This window comes from Coregonus lavaretus, assembly GCF_964263955.1.
Source record: "Coregonus lavaretus genome assembly, chromosome: 15".
NCBI lineage: Eukaryota > Metazoa > Chordata > Actinopteri > Salmoniformes > Salmonidae > Coregonus > Coregonus lavaretus.
The window spans coordinates 33328816-33353858 of record NC_140002.1 but is presented as its reverse complement, the minus strand read 5'-3'; the positions used below and the strand labels follow the sequence as shown (position 1 = coordinate 33353858).

The 25043-nt window shown below is 45.8% G+C and overlaps 1 protein-coding gene across 1 annotated transcript in view; it reads right to left on the bottom strand.

The window, feature by feature from the left end:
- Positions 1–6365: 6365 nt before the first annotated feature.
- The window catches only part of LOC311143199 (moesin), a 33429-nt gene continuing 14751 nt past the window's right edge, over positions 6366–25043 (bottom strand). The window contains exons 3-13 of the mRNA XM_084178986.1: positions 20139–20234; positions 19752–20026; positions 19563–19646; positions 11525–11671; positions 11258–11354; positions 10339–10502; positions 9802–9932; positions 9336–9496; positions 8891–8983; positions 7645–7875; positions 6366–7448 (exon numbers count right to left, since the gene is read on the bottom strand). Coding sequence (XP_084035112.1) covers positions 7284–7448; positions 7645–7875; positions 8891–8983; positions 9336–9496; positions 9802–9932; positions 10339–10502; positions 11258–11354; positions 11525–11671; positions 19563–19646; positions 19752–20026; positions 20139–20234 — 1644 coding nt within the window. The 3' untranslated portion in view covers positions 6366–7283. The remainder of the gene's footprint in view (positions 7449–7644; positions 7876–8890; positions 8984–9335; positions 9497–9801; positions 9933–10338; positions 10503–11257; positions 11355–11524; positions 11672–19562; positions 19647–19751; positions 20027–20138; positions 20235–25043) is intronic.

Here is a 25043-nt window from a genome sequence, read left to right as displayed (position 1 = left end):
TAGATTTTGCAGTGACGTAGTGTCCCCATGAGTGACAGAACACTGACCCAATCACGGCGCAACTAGAGAACATTACCAACCCCTACGCTCCGTATTTTCCACTGGCTGCCCCACCACCACAGAAAGCACTGAGCTAGGCTGAAACACCTGCATTTTGGAGCTGCCTTACTCAAGAAGCAAAAAAAGAGACCATGTTTGTATTCGGCTTTATTAATTTTTTACATTGTTTGCAAACTGATATGTGAAACGTATTAATGCCAAAATAGCATGCAAAACAGGCAAAAAAAAAAAAAAAACAGGTGGGGGCTCTGCCCCACCTGCCCTGAATGACGGGTCACCACTGCTTGTAGTTAAGAAAAAGCAGTAGCACTGTATTTAATGTCTCAAAGATGGCTATTGGTTTATGTGTTATAAAAGTAAATCTAACAACTTTTTAGGCTATTGCATGTTAGTGCCTTTCATATGTGTTCTCCCGAATCCCCTGTTCCCTAATTAGGCCTAAGTGTTAATTAGCCTACTATTTCATACAATATACAGCCAAAATATCAACTGGCAGCAGTAGGCTTAATCTGTGTCAGTGTGTGTCTTTCTCTGTTTTCTCCCTAGCAGCCACTGATCTGTCAGTGCTAAGCCTAGCATCATTTCTCAGCACAGACACAGTCACAGCACCTGGACCAGCAGAATCAGAACTTTTAGAAAATAAGTTGGTTAATTTCACACATTTAGCAGCGTTGGCCTCAAGATACTTTTTGTGTTCTCTCTAACTTTTTCAGCACCACCTTTCCGTGTTTTATGATCCATTATCTGGGCTGATGCGTGTTTGACTTTGAATGTGACTCAGCTCAGCCAATCAGAAAACCGAGCCAGCCCATCTTGGTAGAGGGGGCCGGCAGTTGCCCTCTGATCAGGCAAATGTTCAAAATATATATATATTATTATGACAGCAGAGAAAACCACTGAAAAATCATTTAAAAAATACCTTAACAGGCCTGTGTCCTCTTTTTGTTGTTTTTTGTCATTTTTTGCTAGAATTGCCAGATGGCCAATCCGCCCATGCAGTAGCCTATATCCCCGGTACAGTGCCCATCTCCCCTAATCTGCATCAGATGCGCTCATATATGCCCTGCTTGTTACAGTCTATGGCTGCTACTCACAGAACGTTTGGATGTCTATCCATGTCCCGAGGACGTCGGGAAATACCTTCAAAACCGGTCACTAGGGGCAACAGTGAGCGCAATTACCATCAAGTAGGCTTGACTCTGGATCTAAAGGTTGCATGTTCAATTCCACAGGTTGACACTTGTTTTTTTAGTTTTTTTAAACACTATCCAAAACCTTAACCCATAACCTTCTAAATTCGATGGTTGGAGCAACTTAAAAATTTGATGTTTGGAGAAACAGAATGATACTGAGAAGGAGTCAACCCACTGTGTTAAAAACACTTTGAGTTTCGACATTTGGAGCAACCTCGAAATTTCACATCCAATATATATATTTTTTCATTGAGACCACAATTATCAGCGAAATAATGATCAATCTGCGCAAAAACACCTATTTGGACATGCCCATTGTGCTAAAGATGGACCAGCCCATCCGGCATTTGCCCAAAATTCCAGTTTCTGAGATCAGTGAAAAGGGAAAACATAACATTTTAGTCATTTAGCAGACGCTCTTATCCAAAGCGACTTACAGTTAGTGAACACATACATATATATTTTTTTTTATACCGGCCCCCTGTGGGAATTGAACCCACAACCCTGGCGTTGCAAACGCCATGCTCTATCAACTGAGCTACATCCCTGCCGGCCATTCCCTCCCCTACCCTGGACCAATTGTGCGCCGCCCATGAGTCTCCCGGTCGCGGCCGGCTGCGACAGAGCCTGGATTCGAACCAGGATCTCTAGTGGCACAGTTAGCACTGCGATGCAGTGCCTTAGACCACTGCGCCACTCAGGAGTACATAACGCATAAAACTGTGTAGTTTCCGCTTTTAATGACAGTTGAAATGAAGACTCAAGCTGCAAATGTCTGCTGAAGGCAAGGCACTGCCTGGTACTGTAACAATTACAATATTCATCCTTGTTTTTATTCTGGCTGGTGGCTTCCAGTCATTCATATAATTTAATTGACAAAAGGCTAGCGGGACACTTAAAACTTCTGCATACTAGGTTTGGTTTGCTCCTAGCCGAACTCAGCTAGGCGACGTGAACGTGTCACGCGCATACTCCATTAAAAGACCTTCGCTTGAAAAACGAGAAAGAAGCTGCAATGGTACTCTTTGTCCCTGTCACACTCTGGCTCTGGGACTGTGTAGTTAGAGTCAGGGTGTATTTCATTTGGTGGTGTTGGGTATGGGTGCGTTTCATTTGTTTGTGTTTTTGGGGTAATTGGTCTTGTGACTCCCAATCGGAGGTAACGAGTGTCAGCTGTCGGCTCGTTATCTCTGATTGGGAGCCATATTTAAAGTGTGTGTTTTCACCTTGTGTTTGTGGGTTTTTGTTCCTTTGTTCCTGTGTTCCGTGTTTGTGTCACTGAGGACTTCACGATCGTGTTTTGTTTCGTTTTGTTTTCGTGTGTGCGCTTTCTTCAATAAAGTCATGTTCGTTCAACACGCTGCGCTTTGGTCCGCTCATTCTCAAGACGATCGTGACAGAAAAACCCACCATAAAAGGACCAAGCAGCGTGTCAAGCGGCAGTAGGACCTACCTACACAGGATTTATGGACGCCTATCAAGGATTCTTGGACATGGGAGGAGATTTTGGATGGAAAGGGTCCTTGGGCACAACCGGGAGAATATCGCCGCCCTCGTGAAGAGCTGGAGGCAGCTGCAGCCGAGAGGAGGTGGTACGAGGAGGCAGCGCGGAGTCGAGGCTGGAAGCCCGTGGGTACTACCCAAGAATTTCTTGGGGGGGGGCTAAAAGGGAGTGTGGCGAAGTCAGGTAGGAGACCTGCGCCTACTCCCTGTACTTACCGTGGAGAGCGAGAGTACGGGCAGACACCATGTTACGCAGTAGAGCGCATGGTGTCTCCTGTACGCAGGCATAGCCCGGTGCGGTACATTCCAGCTCCTCGTATTGGCCGGGCTAGATTGAGCGTTGAGCCGGATGTCATGAAGCCGGTCCCACGCAGCAGGCCACCAGTGCGTCTCCTCGGGCCGGCATACATGGCACCAGCCTTACGCATGGTTTCCCCGGTTCGCCTACATAGCCCGGTGCGGGTTATTCCTCCTTCCCGTACTGGTCGGGCGACGGGGAGCATACAACCAGGTAAGGTTGGGCAGGCTCAGTGCTCAAGGGAGCCAGTACGCCTGCACGGTCCGGTATTTCCGGCGCCACCTCCCCGCTCCAGCCCAGTACCACCAGTGCCTCCACCACGCACCAAGCCTCCTGTGTGTCCCCAGAGTCCTGTGCGTCCTGTTGCTACTCCCCGCACTAGCCCTGAGATGCGTGTCCTCAGCCCGGGACCACCAGTTCCGGCACCACGCACTAGGCCTTGTGTGCGTCCCCAGGGTCCAGCATGCCCTGTTGCTACTCCCCGCACTAGCCCTGAGATGCGTGTTCTCAGCCCGGGACCACCAGTTCCGGCATCACGCATTAGGCCTTGTGTGCGTCCCCAGGGTCCAGCATGCCCTGTTGCTGCTCCTCGCAGTAGCCCTGAGATGCGTGGCCTCAGCCCGGTACCTCCAGTTCCGGCACTACGTTCCAGGCCTATAGGGCGTCTCGGCCGGCCAGAGTCTGCCGTCTGCCCAACGCCGTCTGAACTGTCCGTATGCCAAGCGCTGCATGAACTGCCCGTCTGCCCAACGCCGTCTGAACTGTCCGTTTGCCAAGCACTGCCTGAACGGCCCGTCTGCCCAACGCCGTCTGAACTGTCCGTATGCCAAGCGCTGCATGAACTGCCCGTCTGCCCAACGCCGTCTGAACTGTCCGTCTGCCAAGCACTGCATGAACTGCCCGTCTGCCCAACGCCGTCTGAACTGTCCGTCTGCCAAGCACTGCCTGAACTGCCCGTCTGCCCAACGCCGTCTGAACTGTCCGTATGCCAAGCGCTGCATGAACGGCCCGTATGTACTGAGCCTGCTAAGCCGCCCGTCTGCCATGAGCCTTCAGAGCCGTCCGCCAGACCGGAGCCGCTAAAGCCTTCCGCCAGACAGGAGCCGCTAAAGCCTTCCGCCAGACAGGATCAGCCAGAGCCTTCCGCCAGACATGATCAGCCAGAGCCTCCCGCCAGACAGGATCAGCCAGAGCCTTCCGCCAGACAGGATCAGCCAGAGCCTTCCGCCAGACAGGATCAGCCAGAGCCTTCCGCCAGACAGGATCAGCCAGAGCCTACCGCCAGACAAGATCAGCCAGAGCCTTCCGCCAGACGGGATCAGCCAGAGCCTTCCGCCAGACAGGATCAGCTAGTGCCTTCCGCCAGACGGGATCAGCCAGAGCCTTCCGCCAGACGGGATCAGCCAGAGTCTTCCGCACGACAGGATCAGCCAGAGCCTTCCGCCAGACAGGATCAGCCAGAGCCTTCTGCCAGACAGGATCAGCCAGAGCCTTCTGCCAGACAGGATCAGCCAGATCCGTCAGCTAGCCATGAGCAGCCAGATCCGTCAGCCAGCCATGAGCAGCCAGATCCGTCAGCCAGCCATGAGCAGCCAGATCCGTCAGCCAGCCATGAGCAGCCAGATCCGTCAGCCAGCCATGAGCAGCCAGATCCGTCAGCCAGCCATGAGCAGCCAGATCCGTCAGCCAGCCATGAGCAGCCAGATCCGTCAGCTAGCCATGAGCAGCCAGATCCGTCAGCCAGCCATGAGCAGCCAGATCCGTCAGCCAGCCATGAGCAGCCAGATCCGTCAGCCAGCCATGAGCAGCCAGATCCGTCAGCCAGCCATGAGCAGCCAGATCCGTCAGCCAGCCATGAGCAGCCAGATCCGTCAGCCAGCCATGAGCCGTCCAGCCGTCAGCCGCCGGAGCCGTCCAGCCGGGATCCGCCGGAGCCGTCCAGCCGGGATCCGCCGGAGCCGTCCAGCCGGGATCCGCCGGAGCCGTCCAGCCGGGATCCGCCGGAGCCGTCCAGCCGGGATCCGCCGGAGCCGTCCAGCCGGGATCCGCCGGAGCCGTCCAGCCGGGATCTACCAGAGCCATCCAGCCAGGATCCGCCAGCCAGCCGGGATCCGCCAGAGCCAGCCAGCCAGGATCCGCCATTTAGTCCGGTGCTGCCCCTTAGTCCGGTGCTGCCCCTTAGTTCGGTGCTGCCCCTTAGTCCGGTGCTGCCCCTTAGTCCGGTGCTGCCCCTTAGTCCGGTGCTGCCCCTTAGTCCGGTGCTGCCCCTTATCCTGGTGCTGTCCCTTAGTCCGGTGATGCCCCTTAGTCCGGTGCTGCCTCTTAGTCCGGTGCTGCCCCTTAATCCAGGTGGGTTAGGGTGTTGGGTGGTCAGTTGGAGGAGGTTACCTAAGTGGGTAGTGACTATGGTGGGGTGGGGACCACGACCAGTGCCAGAGCCGCCTCCGTGGAGCAACACCCACCCAGCCCTCCCCATTTTTTGGGTGTAGGCGCGGTCGGAGTCCGCGCCTTTGGGGGGGGGTACTGTCACACTCTGGCTCTGGGACTGTGTAGTTAGAGTCAGGGTGTATTTCATTTGGTGGTGTTGGGTATGGGTGCGTTTCATTTGTTTGTGTTTTTGGGGTAATTGGTCTTGTGACTCCCAATCGGAGGTAACGAGTGTCAGCTGTCGGCTCGTTATCTCTGATTGGGAGCCATATTTAAAGTGTGTGTTTTCACCTTGTGTTTGTGGGTTTTTGTTCCTTTGTTCCTGTGTTTGTGTCACTGAGGACTTCACGATCGTGTTTTGTTTCGTTTTGTTTTCGTGTGTGCGCTTTCTTCAATAAAGTCATGTTCGTTCAACACGCTGCGCTTTGGTCCGCTCATTCTCAAGACGATCGTGACAGTCCCTCGAGGCGCCGTAGCCAGTATACACTTCCTCAAAACTTTCTCAATCAATCTAAAATAACTAAAGAAATCTGGAATTATTTTTGCTGTTTTTGCCGAGGTCTTAGTCGCGCAATTTTACATCTAACTAAGATGTTTGTTGTAGTATTTCTCGTTTTTTTTTTTTGCATGAAAACGAGTTGTCTCTCGCTGACTGACAACAAACACTTCATTGAAGAATCCCTACCATTAACCAATCGTAGATGAAGGGGCATAGACTTCGGTTACCGAACTTCAGCTTGCCTCAAGAAAAGACAATTGTGTGCATGAACAGCCGAAACAAACCTTGCCGAAGACCAAAATGTCACAAAATGTCGTCATAATATATGCACAAACTGTTTCGGACGGGAAGCATGCGGACAACTTAACATTTCATAAGACATCCATCTTTTTACACATCATAACTTGTTTTATTGAAAAATCCAAATTACAAAATAAATCCTTCAAGGCAGGCCTTAGAATCATATTGCTTCAAATGCCATATAATAAAAGATTTAGCAAAAGATTGATATGCAAAAAGAAACTCCTAATCATGGTAGCTACTAGTGTGCATGGCTATATGTCATAGCAGATACACTTGGTCTATAAAGAGTCATTCAGAGGTATGTGTCTCTCTGAAAAAGGAAAATGTGATATTCCAGCGCTTATTTCATATGGACTTAATAAAATCTTATGTAAAAGTAATACTGTACTATAGAAAGACAACAATCTCTCTAAATGCCTAAAATTAGAATAGAATAAAAAACAAAAATCTAATTACAGTTTGATGTTTTCTCTTCATTTGTGGAAAATAATTACAGTAAACGGTCCACTTCAAAAACAAACAAACCTACTCTGAAACAATGACACCTAAAATGTGGCCAACCATAACGTAACTAAAATTGCAGCTGTCCTGAATTGAGTTGTTTTGTTCATTTTTAGTTTAAAACAGTGTGAGGGATGAATCACTTAAAAATAACTTGTAAATTATAATCAATAAAAACACCTTCCTCCATCTATAACCAAAATTAAAAGGCTGGAAAAATGTATTATCAAATTTTATTCACTTTAAACCGTTCTTCTATAAAATATGTCCCTGATGCATCCACTTATTTCATAATTCTGAATTACATCACTTGTAATGTGATTTGTGCACCATTATTCATATACATTTTGCTGTACTTTGTTTTTGCTCTTTGATATGTATTATGGTCTTGTTTGGGTAAAAGGCACTGTAGCTTGTGTAAGGCAGATCTGCAGTCTAGAATGAATGGACCAAGTATGGCACCGCTGTGGGGGGCTATAGCAGTTGCAAACAAGATACATCACATACACTCAAACTCGTCTATACGCTGCTTGGTGTTGCCCGACCGAATCTGCCGGAGGGTCTTGTACTTGTCCCGTCCTGCTTTCACGTTATCTGCATGGATGATGTCATTTGCGGTTTTCTTGGTCTCATCCCGAGCGATTGCCAACTCCGAGCTCAAAGCCTGGTAGAGGAAACATAACATTACTGCCAAGTCCCACTACGGCTCACACAACAACACAGGCATAACAGGACATGTTTATAGGCCCCATTCTTGTAATCTCCACAATATCATAAACAGTGATGCAACCCCTATAAACAGCTGTTTCTCTAGTGCTGGAGGTGTTTGATGTGGACAGCAGCCACAGTCAGTCACTCACCAGCAGGTGTTGCTGCACGCGCTCATTCTTATCGGCTTCGGTCATGCGCTCCTCCTCGCTGCGGTCTTTGTAGGAGATGCCGCCCGTGAACTCGGCGCTGGCCTGGTCGCTGCTCTCGTCGTTTTCGTCATGCTCATTCTCGGCCTGCATAGGCTCCTGTATGTGGGACGCCATGATTTTGCTGTTCAGCTCCTCTTTGGTCTTCTCCAGGTCCTCCTGCACCATGCAGGCCTAAGGGGAATAGCCACTAATGTTAATGACTCATGGTATTTGTATTTATTATGGATCCCCAGCTAGCTTTATTATGGATCCCCATTTATTTTACTTTTTCTTTAAAAAACGGCATTGTTGGTTAAGGGCTTGTAAGGAAGCATTTCACTGTAATGTCTACACCTGTTGTATTCGGCGCATGTGGCAAATAAAAGGTGATTTGATTTGATTTGCTGCTAAGGCAGCAGCTACTCTTCCTGGGGTCCGGCAAAATTAAGGCAGATATACAATTTTAAAAACATTACAATACATTCATTACAGAATTCACAACACACTAAGTGTGTGCCCTCAGGCAGTATGAACTGATTCAGGAGAAGGAATTTTGTGTCACCACAGCACAGTATTAGCCAATCTTTCACCTGTCTGATTCTGTTGCCCCCTGGCAGAAGAAATATGACGTCCGTAAGATTCTACAGTCCTAATGGACCCAAAATATACATTCATTTCCTGGGTGACAGGTGCACCAATCAGTGACAGTCTAAGCTCATAAATCCATCGCATGAAAATGGGGGGTTTGTTCTAGACAGCACAATCACAGGACATTTGGGTCCTGCCATTTAGATTTGCATTCTTTCAAATGCTAAAATAGGGAAAATATCACAATGGGGTGAAAAAGATCATCCCAGGCAAACAGGATTTCCCTAGTGTAGACAGAGAAACCTCCCCTTACAGCCAGGCCCACAGCATGAGTCACCATGCCCACATGGGGGAGAGGAGGGGCCCTTCCTATGGAGCAATGCCCTGCACCAGAGGGAGTCTAAGTATGGCCTCTTAAAACAAACAGTGCCCAACTGCTATAACTTCAGAAAAAGCAAATCAGGGCTAAGCTTTAATGTTAGGCTATGGTTCATCCTATTTTTTTCTAATGGATGAATTACTGTAACATTGACTATAGTTTAATGACACATGGGACTAATCCATTTGAGAAGGTGGTGGAGGTCAGAGTAAATGAAGAGAGCAGTAGCTGAGACCACACCTTCTGTTGCCACTGCGTTGCCTCATCCTCCTTCCTCTGCTTGGCGTCCTCCAGTAGGGAGATCTTTGAGGTCAGCTCAGCCAGTTCCGTGGCCTGTGGAAACATATTTTTATTTTCACTTTCTTGCCATGAATTTGGATTTGAAAGGTTCAACAGATGTTTGCTTATTTTCATTTCCAAACCATGTGAAGACTACCACAGTTAGAAAACTTACAAAGTTAAACAATGATTTTCATACATTTATAGAATTTGAATATTAACTATCATGATAATACATGTTTCTGTACAATGAAAATAATAATTGATGTGTTATATTCCAATAAATGAACAACAGTAATTAACAAGCATCACTTTACTCAGTAGCTCATCACTCTGTAGCACAATACTACATGCTAATGCTGCATGTGCTGTTCATTAATGTGTGTAATGTGTGTGTGTAACTCACCAAGTGTTCCTGGTTCTTCATCTGGTTCTCAGACTGCTGGAGCAGGGCGGTCTTGGCCTCCTCAGCCATCCTGCGCTCCTTCTCCAGACGCTCCGCCTCCTCCTGAGCACGCTTCCTCTCCTGCTCCAACTCCAGGGCCCTCCGTGTCTGCTCCTCCAACTCTGCACACACAGGAATTATGATAATAGACAGAATGGATTACTTGTATTGTAGCTAGGGCTTTCATTAATCTCTCTTGCAAAACCTATTTTACCTCAACAAGACTAAGTTGCATAAATAAAGGTTAAATTAGGTCTGACAGTGCTTTACATTGTATGGGGTGAACACACACAACTTATGTGTATTTAGACAACAATCAATAATAAGCAATGAACAACCACACTTCTAAGACTCCCAGCTTTAAGAGTAAAGATAATAGATCGGTTTTCTCTTGTTTATTCATACTACAGAAATAGGGGTTTCCAACCTTGCTGAGCTTTTTTCGTCTGTTCCTCAATCTGTTTCAGTCTCTCCATAAGCTCCTCCTTTTCCTTTTCAATCTTTTCCTTTTCTTTTTCAGCAAGTTCCCTCTTCTTCTTTTCGTTCTCCAGCAGTGCCCTGGTTGACAGAGGCCGTAGAGTAAACAGGGAGATAGAAGGGAGGGAACATGGACAACTTCCTAACATTGTCAAGCCTTTATCAGACAATAGGCCAACCTAAACATTAGCTAAATAGATCTGTCATTGTTCTGATGGCTACTGAAGTTAGAGGGAATTTATTAAGAAAAATCCACTCATAACAAAGACCCTCATGTCTGGCCAGTGGCCACCAGTTGACACCCACAACAGTCTGCTGTGATGTTAATGTTAGAAATTATTAAATGCCCTTCATGTTCAGATTTCTTTTTGAGCATTGCTGTTGGGCCTGTACAAGGACGATACAAATACAGAGGCAGGAGTAGGTCTGATGTCTTGAAATAGACTCATGTTAGCAGTAGCTTGAGTGTGGTGGTGGTGACACTGACCTCTCCATCTTCTTGTGGTTCTTCTCCTCTCTGGCCTGGGCCTTCATCTGCTGTACCTCGATAGTGTCTGGTTTGCGGCGACGCATATACAGCTCATGGTTGCCCATGCAAAGTGCCAGGATGCGCTTATTGATACGCAGTCGTGGAGCATAGAATACAAAGTCCTAGGAGAGAAAGCATGTGTGACTACCCAACATGGTCTCAGAGCATTTCGTATTATTTTATACATAAATCTCCATTTAGTATGAAATGTTAAGTTTCGTATGGTATGTATTAAATTGTGGATGTCCATCATCCATTTTTTATAATATGAATTTCCAAAACGTACAATATGTTACAAATTTGCAAAACGTATGATATGTTAAGAATTCCAATTTGTTGTGGCCAATGTTAGCTAGGTGGCTAGGTGGCTAACACTAACATTAGCTAGGTCTAGGGGTTAGGGGTAGGAGTTAGGTTAAGGTTAGGGGAAGGGTTAGCTAAAAGGGTTAAGGTTAGGGTTAGGGAAGGTTTAGCTAAAAGGGTTAAGGTTAGGGGAATGGTTAGCTAACATGCTAAGTAGTTGTAAAGTAGCCAAAAAGTAGTAGCTAAGTAGTTGCAAAGTTGCTAATTAGCTAAAATGCTAAAGTTGTCTGTGATGAGATTCGAACATGCAACCTTTGAGTTGCTAAACATTCATTTTTGCCTCAAGTAACCTTCTATCTTATGTAACCATACCATATGTGACATATCATACTAATTTCAGTGTCCCAGATCTACATTTACTATGTTTGCTGGTATGAGACCAGTCTATACCAGCAATCTCTCAAAAAATAATTATGGCAACAACAATTATTTTTCTCCCTAGGAGATACTGTATAATACTGTATAACCTTATAAATTATGGATAAGTACAGAGAGGGCATTGGTGGTTACATACTGGAGCTTTCTTGTCAATGGGTTTGATGACAAACTTCTTGTCGTTGAAGGAAATATTCCTGATTTCACTCCATGGGAATCCAATTTTAGGTGTCATCCTGTTGAGGCAAAAATAAGATATCAACACAGTGATATTTGCACTCTTTTGCACTTAGTCACAATCAGAAAACAACCATTGGACCTGTGTTTGTACAGCATATGTTTAACACATTTCAGTCCCATATGTGTGAGTACCCCTGTGGTGTATATTTCGACATGAGTCACTCACTTATCATTCTGTTCGTAAATGTTGAGTCCCAGGGCGTCTACTCCTAACCACAGCTCTGATCCTTTCTTGTTCTTGATGCTGAAGTAGTTGACACCGTACATCTCCAGGTCCTGAGCGATCTTCAAGTACTCCATCATTGAATCCTCTCTGTGCAAGTATTACAAATTACATTAAATCCTTCTGTTTTTTTTCAATCACTTTGGTGCAATGTTCACAAGTATATGGTACATTTTCACAACTGTAAGCACAAAAATCAAAACAGATGTTTCAAAAATTCTGAGTACATTTTCAATTGACTGAGTACAAAAAAACTAAGTCACAAAGTAATTTGTTCACTGCACCAAATCACTCTTCCAATTTGCATACATATTACATCTAGGTATCTGCTTTTCAAAATGTAATATTCACATTACTTTAGATAACAATACATTTAACTATCCCTTAATCAAACAGTTCAAAACTGATAACTACTGAACCAAAATTATGTAGGGCCTAGTTTACATACATGTATATAGTTTGATAACTGCTAAACACTGTAAAATAAATGTATCAATTTGACATCAATTTATGTTGGAAGGTAAAACCAAATAATATATGGACGTGGCTGTAAATACTACATCATCAATTGTCACGGGACTCGTCTGAAGGTAAACGGTACCGGTTTTTAAAAAATGAATGGAAGTATAGTGCCTTCGGAAAGTATTCAGACCCCTTGACTTTTTCCACATTTTGTTACGTTACAGCCTTATTCTAAAATGGATTAAATTTAAAAAAATCCTCATCAATCTACACACAATACCCCATAATGACAAAGCAAAAACATGTTTTTAGAAATGTAGTGCAGATTTATATATAGATATATATTTAAAAAAAGAAATACCTAATTTACATAGGTATTCAGACCCTTTGCTATGAGACTCGAAATGGAGCTCAGGTGAATCCTGTTTCCATTGATCATCTTTGAGATGTTTCTACAACTTGATTTGAGTCCACCTGTGGTAAATTCAATTGATTGGAAATGATTTGGAAAGGCACACACCTGTCTATATAAGGTCCCACAGTTGATAGTGCATGTCAGAGCAAAAACCAAGCCATGAGGTCGAAGGAATTATCCGTAGAGTTCCGTGACAGGATTGTCTCGAGGCACAGATCTGGGGAAGGGTACCAAAAAATGTGTGCAGCATTGAATGTCCCCAAGAACACAGTGGCCTCCATCATTCTTAAATGTTGTTTTGTCGTGTTGTTTATTACTTTAATAAACATGTACGCATATCACACTGCGCCTTGGTCTGACCCGTCAATCAACGAGCGTGACAGAAGATCCCACCAAACAAGGACCAAGCAGCGTGCCGAGAAGGAGCAAACGCCTGGGACTCAACAGGAGGTTACGTTAGTAGATGTCCTCCTCGGTTGGGGGAGAATTACGGAGGAGGAGGCCGTCCGTTATCGGAGGGCGATGAAGGAGGATGCCCAGGTAGGAGAGGAGAAACGGCGCCAACAGTGCCGACGATGGAGACCCGAGAGGCAACCCCAAGAAAATGTTGGTGGGGGGCACACGGTGTGGACGACGAGGCAGCAGGAGGCCGTTAAAGGGCGGATCTGCAGGTTAGGAGAGGAGGCCACCATGTTACGGGGGCTATTGGTTCAGAGGGAGCAGTAGTTATTCGGTCAGAGGGAGGCGCTAAAGGAGGCTAAAAGGGAGAAGAAAAGAGTAGAGGCACGGCGAGAGGAGCTGGTTAGGCAGCAGAAGGAGCGGGGGTTAATAAAGGAACCCAGTCCTGCTCCTCGCACTAAGCCAGTGGTGCGCGTCGCCAATCCGGCCCGGCCTGTTCCTGCTCCTCGCACCAAGCAAGTGGTGCATGTCGCCAGTCCGGCCCGGCCCGTTCCTGCTCCTCGCACCAAGCCAGTGGTGCGCGTCGCCAGTCCGGCCCGGCCCGTTCCTGCCCCTCGCACCAAGCCAGTGGTGCGCGTCGCCAGTCCGGCCCGGCCCGTTCCTGCCCCTCGCACCAAGCCAGTGGTGCGCGTCGCCAATCCGGCACGGCCCGTTCCTGCCCCTCGCACCAAGCCAGTGGTGCACGTCGCCAGTCCGGCCCGGCCCGTTCCTGCCCCTCGCACCAAGCCAGTGGTGCGCGTCGCCAGTCCGGCCCGGCCCGTTCCTGCCCCTCGCACCAAGCCAGTGGTGCGCGTCGCCAGCCCGGCCCGTTCCTGCCCCTCGCACCAAGCCAGTGGTGCGCGTCGCCAGCCCGGCCCGTTCCTGCCCCTCGCACCAAGCCAGTGGTGTGCGTCGCCAGCCCGGCCCGGCCCGTTCCTGCCCCTCGCACCAAGCCAGTGGTGCGCGTCGCCAGTCCGAGTGGGGAAGCAACGCGCCGAGGTCTAGACCAGACCAGGGGCGCAACAGGGAGGCGGAGAGTGAGAGGTCGTCACGCCCTGAGCCGGATCCGCCTCCGAGGCGGAATGCCCACCTGGCCCCTACCCTGTTATGTTTATGTTGTGCGGTCGGAGTCCGCACCTTTGGGGGGGGGGGGGGGGTACTGTCACGCCCTGACTCAGGGGACGCATATATGTTGAGTCAGGGTGTGTATATTTCTTGTTGTGCCTTTTCTATGTATAGGATCTAGTATGTCTAGTTCTATGTTGGCCGGTGTGGGTCCCAATCAGAGGCAGCTGTCGCTCGTTGTCTCTGATTGGGGACAATACTTAGGCAGCCTATTGGCACTGTCTTGTTGTGGGGATCTTGTTCCGTGTGAGGTATGTTGTGTGTTCTACCTTGGACTTCACGTTTCGTTTCCTTTGTTGTTTTGTCGTGTTGTTTAATACTTTAATAAACATGTACGCATATCACGCTGCGCCTTGGTCTGACCCGTCATTCAACGAGCGTGACACCAAGAACCCGATGGTCACTCGGACAGAGCTCCAGAGTTCCTCTATGGAGATGGGAGACCCTTCCAGAAGGACAACCATCTCTGCAGCACTCCACCAATTAAGCTTTTATGGTAGAGTGGCCAAACGGAAGCCACTCCTCAGTAAAAGGCACATAACAGCCCGCTTGGAGTTTGCCAAAAGGCACCTAAAGACTTTCAGACCATGAGAAACAAGGTTCTCTGGTCTGATCAAACCAAGATTGAACTCTTTGGCCTGAATGCCAAGCGTCACGTCTGGAGGAAACCTGGCACCATCCCTACGGTAAAGCATGGCGTGGCAGCATCATGCTGTGGGGACGTTTTTCAGCAGCAGGGACTGGAAGTCTAGTCTGGATCGAGGAAAAGATGAACGGTCCTTGATGAAAACCTGCTCCAGAGTGCTCAGGACCTCAGACTGCGGCGAAGGTTCACCTTCCAACAGGACAACGACCCTAAGCACACAGCCAAGACAGCGCATGAGTGGCTTCGGGACAAGTCTCTGAATGTCCTTGAGTGGCCCAGCCAGAGCCCGGACATGAACCCGATCGAACATCTCTGGAGAGACCTGGAAATAGCTGTGCAGCAACGCTCCCCATCCAACCTGACAGAGATTGAGAAGATCTGCAGTGAAGAATGGGAGAAACTCCCCAAATACAGGTGTGCCAAGCTTGTAGCGTCATACTCAAGAAGACTCGAGGCTGTAATCGCTGCCAAAGGTGCTTCAAAGTACTGAGTAAAGGGTCTGAATACTTCTGTAAATCTGATATTTCCGTTTTTTATTTTAAATAAATTAGCAAAAATTTCTAAATAACTATTTTTGTTTTGTCATTATGGGGTATTGTGTGTAGATTGAAGAGGACGAAAAAAACTATTAGAATAAGGCTGTAACCTAATAAAATTTGGAAAAAGTCAAGGGGTCTGAATACTTTCATTTAATCTTTAATTTCTATATGGATGAGAGGTTTAGAAAGCTCATCACCCATCCAAACTCCTTCTGTTTTTACCATAGCCAACTGCTTAACAATACCCCTAGTAGGATCATGAAACTGTATTGCTCAACATGCTCACAACCTGCCATTGGATACAAATTATTTTGCAAACAAATAAATGTGCATGTCAAGTTATGGTAAAATGTTCTCATGTTATTTCACTAAAAAAATCACGAAATACCTAGATTTTGCATGAATGACTCAGGGGTGAAAGATGTGTTAAACCCCAATGAATACACAATGAAATGTTCTGAACATAACATAGGGGGCATTACAAGTGTTATCAGTTTAGAGTAGTGATTGGACGATTGATACCAGAGCTTCGACGCGCCAATGCAGTTTTCAACGGACTACTGATTCGACACAATGTGGCGATGCTTGTTTCAAAGTAACAATACCACGTGATGATGGCGTTCTAAGCATCTGACAGGTGTCGGAACTGAGAGCACCGACCTCTGCTGGAAGCTTTTGTTTTTATCGAGATATTTCACCTTCTTAGGAGGTGGAAAGATAGCTCAGGGCGTAGAGCCACACGGCAGAGGAATCTATGCTGAAATTGTAGCACACTAGTATCAAACCTTGAGAGAGCTTGTTTTTAGATTATTTTTTATTTTTTTCAAACAGTGATTGGAAATGAAACAGCTCTGGTATTCATTGGTAATTATAACATTTTGGATTCAAAGTGTTTTTGTTAATATGTACAGTGAGGGGGAAAAAGTATTTGATCACCTGCTGATTTTGTACGTTTGCCCACTGACATGACCAGTCTATAATTTTAATGGTAGGTTTATTTGAACAGTGAGAGACAGAATAACAACAAAACAATCCAGAAAAACGCATGTCAGAAGTGTTATAAATTGATTTGCATTTTAATGAGGGAAATAAGTATTTGACCCCTCTGCAAAACATGACTTAGTACTTGGTGGCAAAATCCTTGTTGGCAATCACAGAGGTCAGACGTTTCTTGTAGTTGGCAACCAGGTTTGCACACATCTCAGGAGGGATTTTGTCCCACTCCTCTTTGCAGATCTTCTCCAAGTCATTAAGGTTTCGAGCCTGACGTTTGGCAACTCGAACCTTCAGCTCCCTCCACAGATTTTCTATGGGATTAAGGTCTGGAGACTGGCTAGGCCACTCCAGACCTTAATGTGCCTCTTCTTGAGCCACTCCTTTGTTGCCTTGGCAGTGTGTTTTGGGTCATTGTCATGCTGGAATACCCATCCACGACCCATTTTCAATGCCCTGGCTGAGGGAAGGAGGTTCTCACCCAAGATTTGACGGTACATGGCCCTGTCCATCGTCCCTTTGATGCGGTGAAGTTGTCCTGTCCCCTTAGCAGAAAAACACCCCCAAAGCATAATGTTTCCACCTCCATGTTTGACGGTGGGGATGGTGTTCTTGGGGTCATAGGCAGCATTCCTCCTCCTCCAAACACGGCGAGTTGAGTTGATGCCAAAGAGCTCCATTTTGGTCTCATCTGACCTCACCCAGTTCTCCTCTGAATCATTCAGATGTTCATTGGCAAACTTCAGACGGGCCTGTATATGTGCTTTCTTGAGCAGGGGGACCTTGCGGGCGCTGCAGGATTTCAGTCCTTCACGGCGTAGTGTGTTACCAATTGTTTTCTTGGTGACTATGATCCCAGCTGCCTTGAGATCATTGACAAGATCCTCCCGTGTAGTTCTGGGCTGATTCCTCACCGTTCTCATGATCATTGCAACTCCACGAGGTGAGATCTTGCATGCAGCCCCAGGCAGAGGGAGATTGACAGTTATTTTGTGTTTCTTCCATTTGCGAATAATGGTCTTGTAGCACATTCCAGCCTTGTGTAGGTCTACAATCTTGTCCCTGACATCATTGGAGAGCTCTTTGGTCTTGGCCATGGTTGAGAGTTTGGAATCTGATTGATTGATTGCTTCTGTGGACAGGTGTCTTTTATACAGGTAACAAGCTGAGATTAGGAGCACTCCCTTTAAGAGTGTGCTCCTAATCTCAGCTCGTTACCTGTATAAAAGACACCTGGGAGCCAGAAATCTTTCTGATTGAGAGGGGGTCAAATACTTATTTCCCTCATTAAAATGCAAATCAATTTATAACATTTTTGACATGCGTTTTTCTGGATTTGTTTGTTGTTATTCTGTCTCTCACTGTTCAAATAAACCTACCACTAAAATTATAGACTGATCATTTCTTTGTCAGTGGGCAAACATACAAAATCAGCAGGGGATCAAATACTATTTTCCCTCACTGTAAAAGTGAGTTCAAACCCAAAGCAATGTTGACAAGCAGTTACCGCTTGATAAATTATGTACAAAGCTTTGTTTGATCCCTCAGTCAGTAGATCCCACTGTGGTTATCAAAACATCAACCTCTGCTAGACACTACATACAGACTTAGTCTAAATATTCTTCTCCATTTCTCACCTGACAGGTGAGTCTCTTGTCTTGTGGAGGCACAGCAAATCGCTGTATAGATAACTATTTTCAACAAAAAATGTTTCTTTAAAACACTGGCTACATTGTATTTCTAACAGCATAGGCTGTTCAGTTTTTTATTTAACATCTTAAATTATGCAATGGAGCCACCGTCTTTTGTAAATGTTTTTTTTTTGTAAAAAAAAAAAAACTAGGTTGCTCGTTTCAAAGCATAGACCAATGACGGATAGATTCAAAGTAACATTACCACATGATCAATGGTGTCCGAAGCTTCGTTTGATCACATGCTTTATTTTCTTCCGTATGTTGCAAAATGCGAGATCCCACTGATTTCACCGTGGTGCTGGTGCTTTCTTTGATGCAAAGTTGCTTTCAAACACGACCTCTACTGGACACCTTATTTACTTAGATGTTTTTCAGTTTATAGCACCTAAACGGTAGCTCAGCAGGTAGGGATGGGGATTTGGGATAAGACACCAGCATAGGCACAAGATCGAATCATGGCTATGGTTAAAAAAGTATTTCCTGTGAAACCAGACTATCTTCCCATTGTTGTTCAAATAATTTGTTTTATTTAGTGTAGCCTATGATCATCTTCTGTCTTCAGCATCGTAAATAATACCACGGATGCACAGTTTTGGAAAAAATAGTGTACTTGGAGGCAAAAAGGGTAAGTAGAATGTGCTACGCAAACCGCACATTCTAACAAAATGTTATTTACCAACGCTCACACCTATCCATTGCGGCACAAAGTTTTGATAGATGCAATGGGAAAAGAAGTCTATATAAACATTTTAAAAAGCTCATATTTATTCCTGTTCAGCAGATGTCAATAATTTGTTAAAAGATCAGTGTAATAAAACAATTGTCACCACAATTTGGTGAAAGCCCCAAAGGGTTTAGAAAGCCTTGGTTTCCCATCACTAGTTTAGATTTTTGTACTTAAAGGTCCAATGCAGCCATTTTTATCTCAATATCAAATAATTTCTGGGTAACAATTAAGTACATTGTTTTCAATTAAAATTGTAAAAATAACTAAATAAATCTGGGAGTGGTCTGAGCGGGGAGGGGAAAACTGAAATCTAACTGTTTTTGGCAGAGAGGTTTGGAACACTCTTTCTTATTGGTCTATTAACTAATTTACCTCCTGGTGATGTCACCAGGCAGGCCAAAACTCCATCCCACCAAAACAAGCTGAAATTTCAGCTGGTCTTTTCAAACAGCTCTTACACTAAAAGGGCATTATCATTATTTTCACAATTTCACAACCTCATAGTGTGGAAATATACATAGAAATCAGGAAAATCACATTATTGACTGCACTGGGCCTTCAAGAGTTTTGAAAATATACCACTTACATCTAAGAAATGCACCAAAGTGAATGAAAAAAACAATAAAACACAGAAGGAACACAAGCAGTTAAGTTATTTGAAGACTACCAGCTAGGTAGCTGCCATAGTTGTCAATAAGAGTTGATGGTCAAGATGCTTCAAAACATCACAGCATATGCTTTCACATAATCAAGCTCTCAGAGTGCAAATCTATTCACTCTATGAGAGAAGCTTAAGCAATTTTCACCATGATGTGGTATGTCCTACTGTGCAGAGATATTCAACTTTCAATTGAAACCAATAGAGATGTTTCTCAGGCCAGGGACAACAGAGCTAGGAGGGGTAAGTAAGTAATGTGTGTGTGTTTGTGTGTGATTCAGTACCTGAGCATGCCCTTGTGTTCCTCATGCCACACCTGGATTCTCTCCTCCCACTGCTCCTTGTTGAGCTTGTGCTGGTCCAGGACCCTAAAAACACAAAGACAACATTATATGACACCATAAAAACATGAGAATATTCAGAGGTGCAATCAAAAGGTGTTATGTAGACTCTAGAGATGGTGGCGGCCTCACCTCTGAGGGAGCAGTTTTTCACTGGACAGGTATCCTGGCAAGTGAATATCCTTGTTGTAGTCGGCGTACTTGGCCTGCACGGCGTAGGAGGCCAGCAGCACAGCCGTCTCCGGGGGGCAGTAGATGTCATCGTTGAGGATCCCCTCCTTTACCTGCAGGAAGAAAAGTCTCTGGGTGGCCTCCTGGATCAGCTCCTCTGACACATCCTCAGGGAAGAACTTGGCCCGGAACTTGAACAGCAGTGGGCTCTCCTTCCTTACATCCTGGGCTGTCACCTAGGGTCAGGGGTCATAAAGATGAGTGGAGGCGCCAGGAGCAGTTTCTCTTTTACTTAAGGTGGCATGTAAGATTTGTTCACTATATCCTTGTTTAAATGGAGGTGCTCACCTTCTTATTGAGCTTGAGCCATGTCGAGAAACCCTTTGTATCCTGGTACTGCAGACCGAAGAACCACACCTCCCGCAGTCCGATTGTCTTCACAACCTTAGGACACACAATTTTTAAAAATCTAATCCAACTCTTAACAGGAGTTAACTGTGTTAAATTGTTTGAGAAAACAGTGTTACATGACATTCTTGTTTCAGGTCAGGTTTTAACTTAGGTAACAGTGCATGATGGTTGAGTCATTAATTGAAAATAATCTGAAGATTTTTCTATACAGTTACAGTGGGGAGAACAAGTATTTAATACACTGCCGATTTTGCAGGTTTTCCTACTTACAAAGCATGTAGAGGTCTGTAATTTTTATCATAGGTACACTTCAACTGTGTGAGACGGAATCTAAAACAAAAATCCAGAAAATCACATTGTATTTTTTTAAAGTAATTAATTTGCATTTTATTGCATGACATAAGTATTTGATATATCAGAAAAGCAGAACTTAATATTTGGTACAGAAACCTTTGTTTGCAATTACAGAGATCATACGTTTCCTGTAGGTCTTGACCAGGTTTGCACACACTGCAGCAGGGATTTTGGCCCAGATCCTTCAGGTTTCGGGGCTGTCGCTGGGCAATACGGACGTTCAGCTCCCTCCAAAGATGTTCTATTGGGTTCAGGTCTGGAGACTGGCTAGGCCACTCCAGGACCTTGAGATGCTTCTTACGGAGCCACTCCTTAGTTGCCCTGGCTGTGTGTTTCGGGTCGTTGTCATGCTGGAAGACCCAGCCACGACCCATCTTCAATGCTCTTACTGAGGGAAGGAGGTTGTTGGCCAAGATCTCGCGATACATGGCCCCATCCATCCTCCCCTCAATACGGTGCAGTCGTCCTGTCCCCTTTGCAGAAAAGCATCCCCAAAGAATGATGTTTCCACCTCCATGCTTCACGGTTGGGATGGTGTTCTTGGGGTTGTACTCATCCTTCTTCTTCCTCTAAACACGGCGAGTGTATTTTAGACCAAAAAGCTATATTTTTGTCTCATCAGACCACATGACCTTCTCCCATTCCTCCTCTGGATCATCCAGGTGGTCATTGGCAAACTTCAGACGGGCCTGGACATGCGCTGGCTTGAGCAGGGGGACCTTGCGTGCGCTGCAGGATTTTAATCCATGATGGCGTAGTGTGTTACTAATGGTTTTCTTTGAGACTGTTGTCCCAGCTCTCTTCAGGTCATTGACCAGGTCCTGCCGTGTAGTTCTGGGCTGATCCCTCACCTTCCTCATGATCATTGATGCCCTACGAGGTGAGATCTTGCATGGAGCCCCAGACCGAGGGTGATTGACCGTCATCTTGAACTTCTTCCATTTTCTACTAATTGCGCCAACAGTTGTTGCCTTCTCACCAAGCTGCTTGCCTATTGTCCTGTAGCCCATCCCAGCCTTGTGCAGGTCTACAATTTTATCCCTGATGTCCTTACACAGCTCTCTGGTCTTGGCCATTGTGGAGAGGTTGGAGTCTGTTTGATTGAGTGTGTGGACAGGTGTCTTTTATACAGGTAACGAGTTCAAACAGGTGCAGTTAATACAGGTAATGAGTGGAGAACAGGAGGGCTTCTTAAAGAAAAACTAACAGGTCTGTGAGAGCCGGAATTCTTACTGGTTGGTAGGTGATCAAATACTTATGTCATGCAATAAAATGCAAATTAATTACTTAAAAATCATACAATGTGATTTTCTGGATTTTTGTTTTAGTTTCCATTTCTCACAGTTGAAGTGTACCTATGATAAAAATTACAGACCTCTACATGCTTTGTAAGTAGGAAAACCTGCAAAATCGGCAGTGTATCAAATACTTGTTCTCCCCACTGTATATAAAATAACTTCTACTGAGCTATGAATACAGAAGCATCTTAGCTTAGTACTTAGATATTCTACATATCTTTTCAATGAATACCTTGCTTGATTTAATTTTCAGCTTCAAAATAATACTGTATCAAATACCCATTTCAAAGCTAAAACTATCGACAATGCTAAAATAGTAGGCTAACTGTTTGAATTTTTAAACACACTGAACTCATTCACAAAATTGGATATAAATGCATAAATGCTGGCCTGAGGGATAATGCAGTTGCCAGCCATTTCCTAAGAGTAATTGCTTGGACCTACATGGTGAACAGCAGTTTAAACTTGCTCAACATAACTTAACTCCTCATGTTCTACCCTAGACATTGGTATTCTTTTTTTGTTATATCAGTAGATAATTTCTCTCTCTCACACACACAAACAAACAGAAGATTTGGATCCATTAGGCTAACTAGTGAAAGACACCCATTTTATGTATTATCAAAATGTTTACTACATTGAAATAAGAATTGAGTCACACGTTAAACTTTGTGCTCCAGCATTTCTGCCCCATACAGCTCTCTATCTGATTGCCTGAGTAAAAATACAGTGGAAACTCTTATCTAATGGCTGTGGAGGGAGTCATCCAGTCCCCTGCCCAGACTGCCCACTACACCAACTGCCACTTATAGGGAGAGGTCTGTGGGCCATCCTGACACAGATATGTCAGGACAGCAAAGTCTACACTTCGTTTAAAAATCGATCATAATAAAAGTAATAGAAACAAAAAATCAATGTGATTATAAGCATTAAGTGAAATAGGGATGACAGGACAGCCATAATAACATTGGTGATGGATGCCTTGGGGGTGATTCAAAGAGTGTCTGGCCCCTCTGCTAAAACAATAGAGACATTCTCTGAGGCCAGGCTGGCCTGCCATACAGCCATGACATATTTGTGTCTGAGAGAGCCACCGTAAAACTGGTGGGACCACAACCTCTCCTCTCCTCACACAAACAGGCATGGCAGAAAAGCTTACGACGGCTAGGGACTGACGACCACTCATGCATTAAATTCCTTGGAGAAGACACATCTGCTGTGTTTACATTGGCTGTGTAAACAGCCTTGGGGAGGTGCTGTTAGGGGTGTTTCCCATTAAGAAGACAGTGTTTAAACACACCACCACTGCCTGCACATCACACCATCACCAAACCTCAGTTAAGGCAGTTTAGAATCATGATGTACACTATATATACAAAAGTATGTGGACACCCCTTCAAATTAGTGGATTCGGCTATTTCAGCCACACCCGTTGCTGCAAGGTTTATAAAATCGAGCACAAAGCCATGCAATCTCCATAAACAAACACTGGCAGTAGAATGGCCTTACTGAAGAGCTCAGTGACTTTCAACGTGGCACCGTCATAGGATGCCACCTTTCCAAGTCAGTTTGTCTAATTTCTGCCCTGCTAGAGCTGCCCCGGTCAACTGTAAGTGCTGTTATTGTGAAGTAGAAACGTCTAGGAGCAACAACGGCTCAGCTGCGAAGTGGTAGGCCACACAAGCTTACAGAACGGGACCACTGAGTGCTGAAGCGCGTAAAAATTGTCTGTCCTCGGTTGCAACACTCACTACCAAGTTCCAAACTGCCTCTGGAAGCAACGTCAGCACAAGAACTGTTAGTCGGGAGCTTCATGAAATGGGTTACCATGGCTGAGCAGCCACACACAAGTCTAAGATCACCATGCGCAATGCCAAGCGTCGGCTAGAGTGGTGTAAAGCCCACCGCCTTTGGACTCTGGAGCAGTGGAAACGCATTCTCTGGAGTGATGAATCACGCTTCACCATCTGGCAGTCCGACGGACAAATCTGGGTTTGGCGGATGCCAGGAGAACGCTACCTGCCCCAATGCATAGTGCCAACTGTAAAGTTTGGTGGAGGAGGAATAAAGGTCTGGGGCTGTTTTCATGGTTCAGGCCCCTTAGTTCCAGTGAAGAGAAATCTTAACGCTAAAGCATACAATGACATTCTAGACGATTCTGTGCTTCCAACTTTGTGGCAACACTTTGGGGAAGGCCCTTTCCTGTTTCAGCATGACAATGCCCCCGTGCACAAAGCGAGGTCCATACAGAAATGGTTTGTCGAGATCGGTGCGGAAGAACTTGACTGGCCTGCACAGAGCCCTGACCTCAACCCCATTGAATACCTTTGGGATGAATTGGAACGCCGACTGTGAGCCAGGCCTAATCGCCCAACATCAGTGCCTGACCTCACTAATGCTCTTGTGGCTCAAATGGAAGCAAGTCCTCGCAGCAACGTTCCAACGTATGTGGCAGGGTCTACAGACAATCACGGACTACAAAAGGAAAACCAGCCACGTCGCCGACACCGACGTCTCACTTCCAGACAAGCTAAACACCTTCTTCGCCCGCTTTGAGGATAACACAGTGCCACCGACGAGGCCCACTACCAAGGACTGCGGCCGACGTGAGTAAGACATTTAAGCATGTTAACACCCGCAAGGCTGCCAGCCCAGACGGCATCCCTAGCCGCATCCTCGGAGCATGCGCAGACCAGCTGGCTGGTGTGTTTATGGACATATTCAATCTCTCCCTTTCCCAGTCTGCTGTTCCCACATGCTTCAAGATGGCCACCATTGTTCCTGTACCCAAGAAAGCAAAGGTAACTGAACTAAATGACTATCTTCCCGTAGCACTCACCTCTGTCATCATGAAGTGCTTTGAGAGACTAGTCAAGGATCACATCACCTCTACCTTACCTGTCACCCTAGACGCACTTCAATTTGCTTACCGCCCCAATAGATCCACAGACAATGCAATCGCCATCACACTGCCCTATCCCATCTGGAGAAGAGGAATACCTATATAAGAATGCTGTTCCTTTTATTTCACCTTTATTTAACCAGGTAAGCCAGCATTTACAACTGCGACCTGGCCAAGATAGAGCAAAGCAGTGCGATAAAAACAGTGTGTGCAAATGTAGTAAGTTGTGGAGGTAAGGCAATAAATAGGCCATCGTGCAAAATAATTACAATTTTGTATTAACACTGG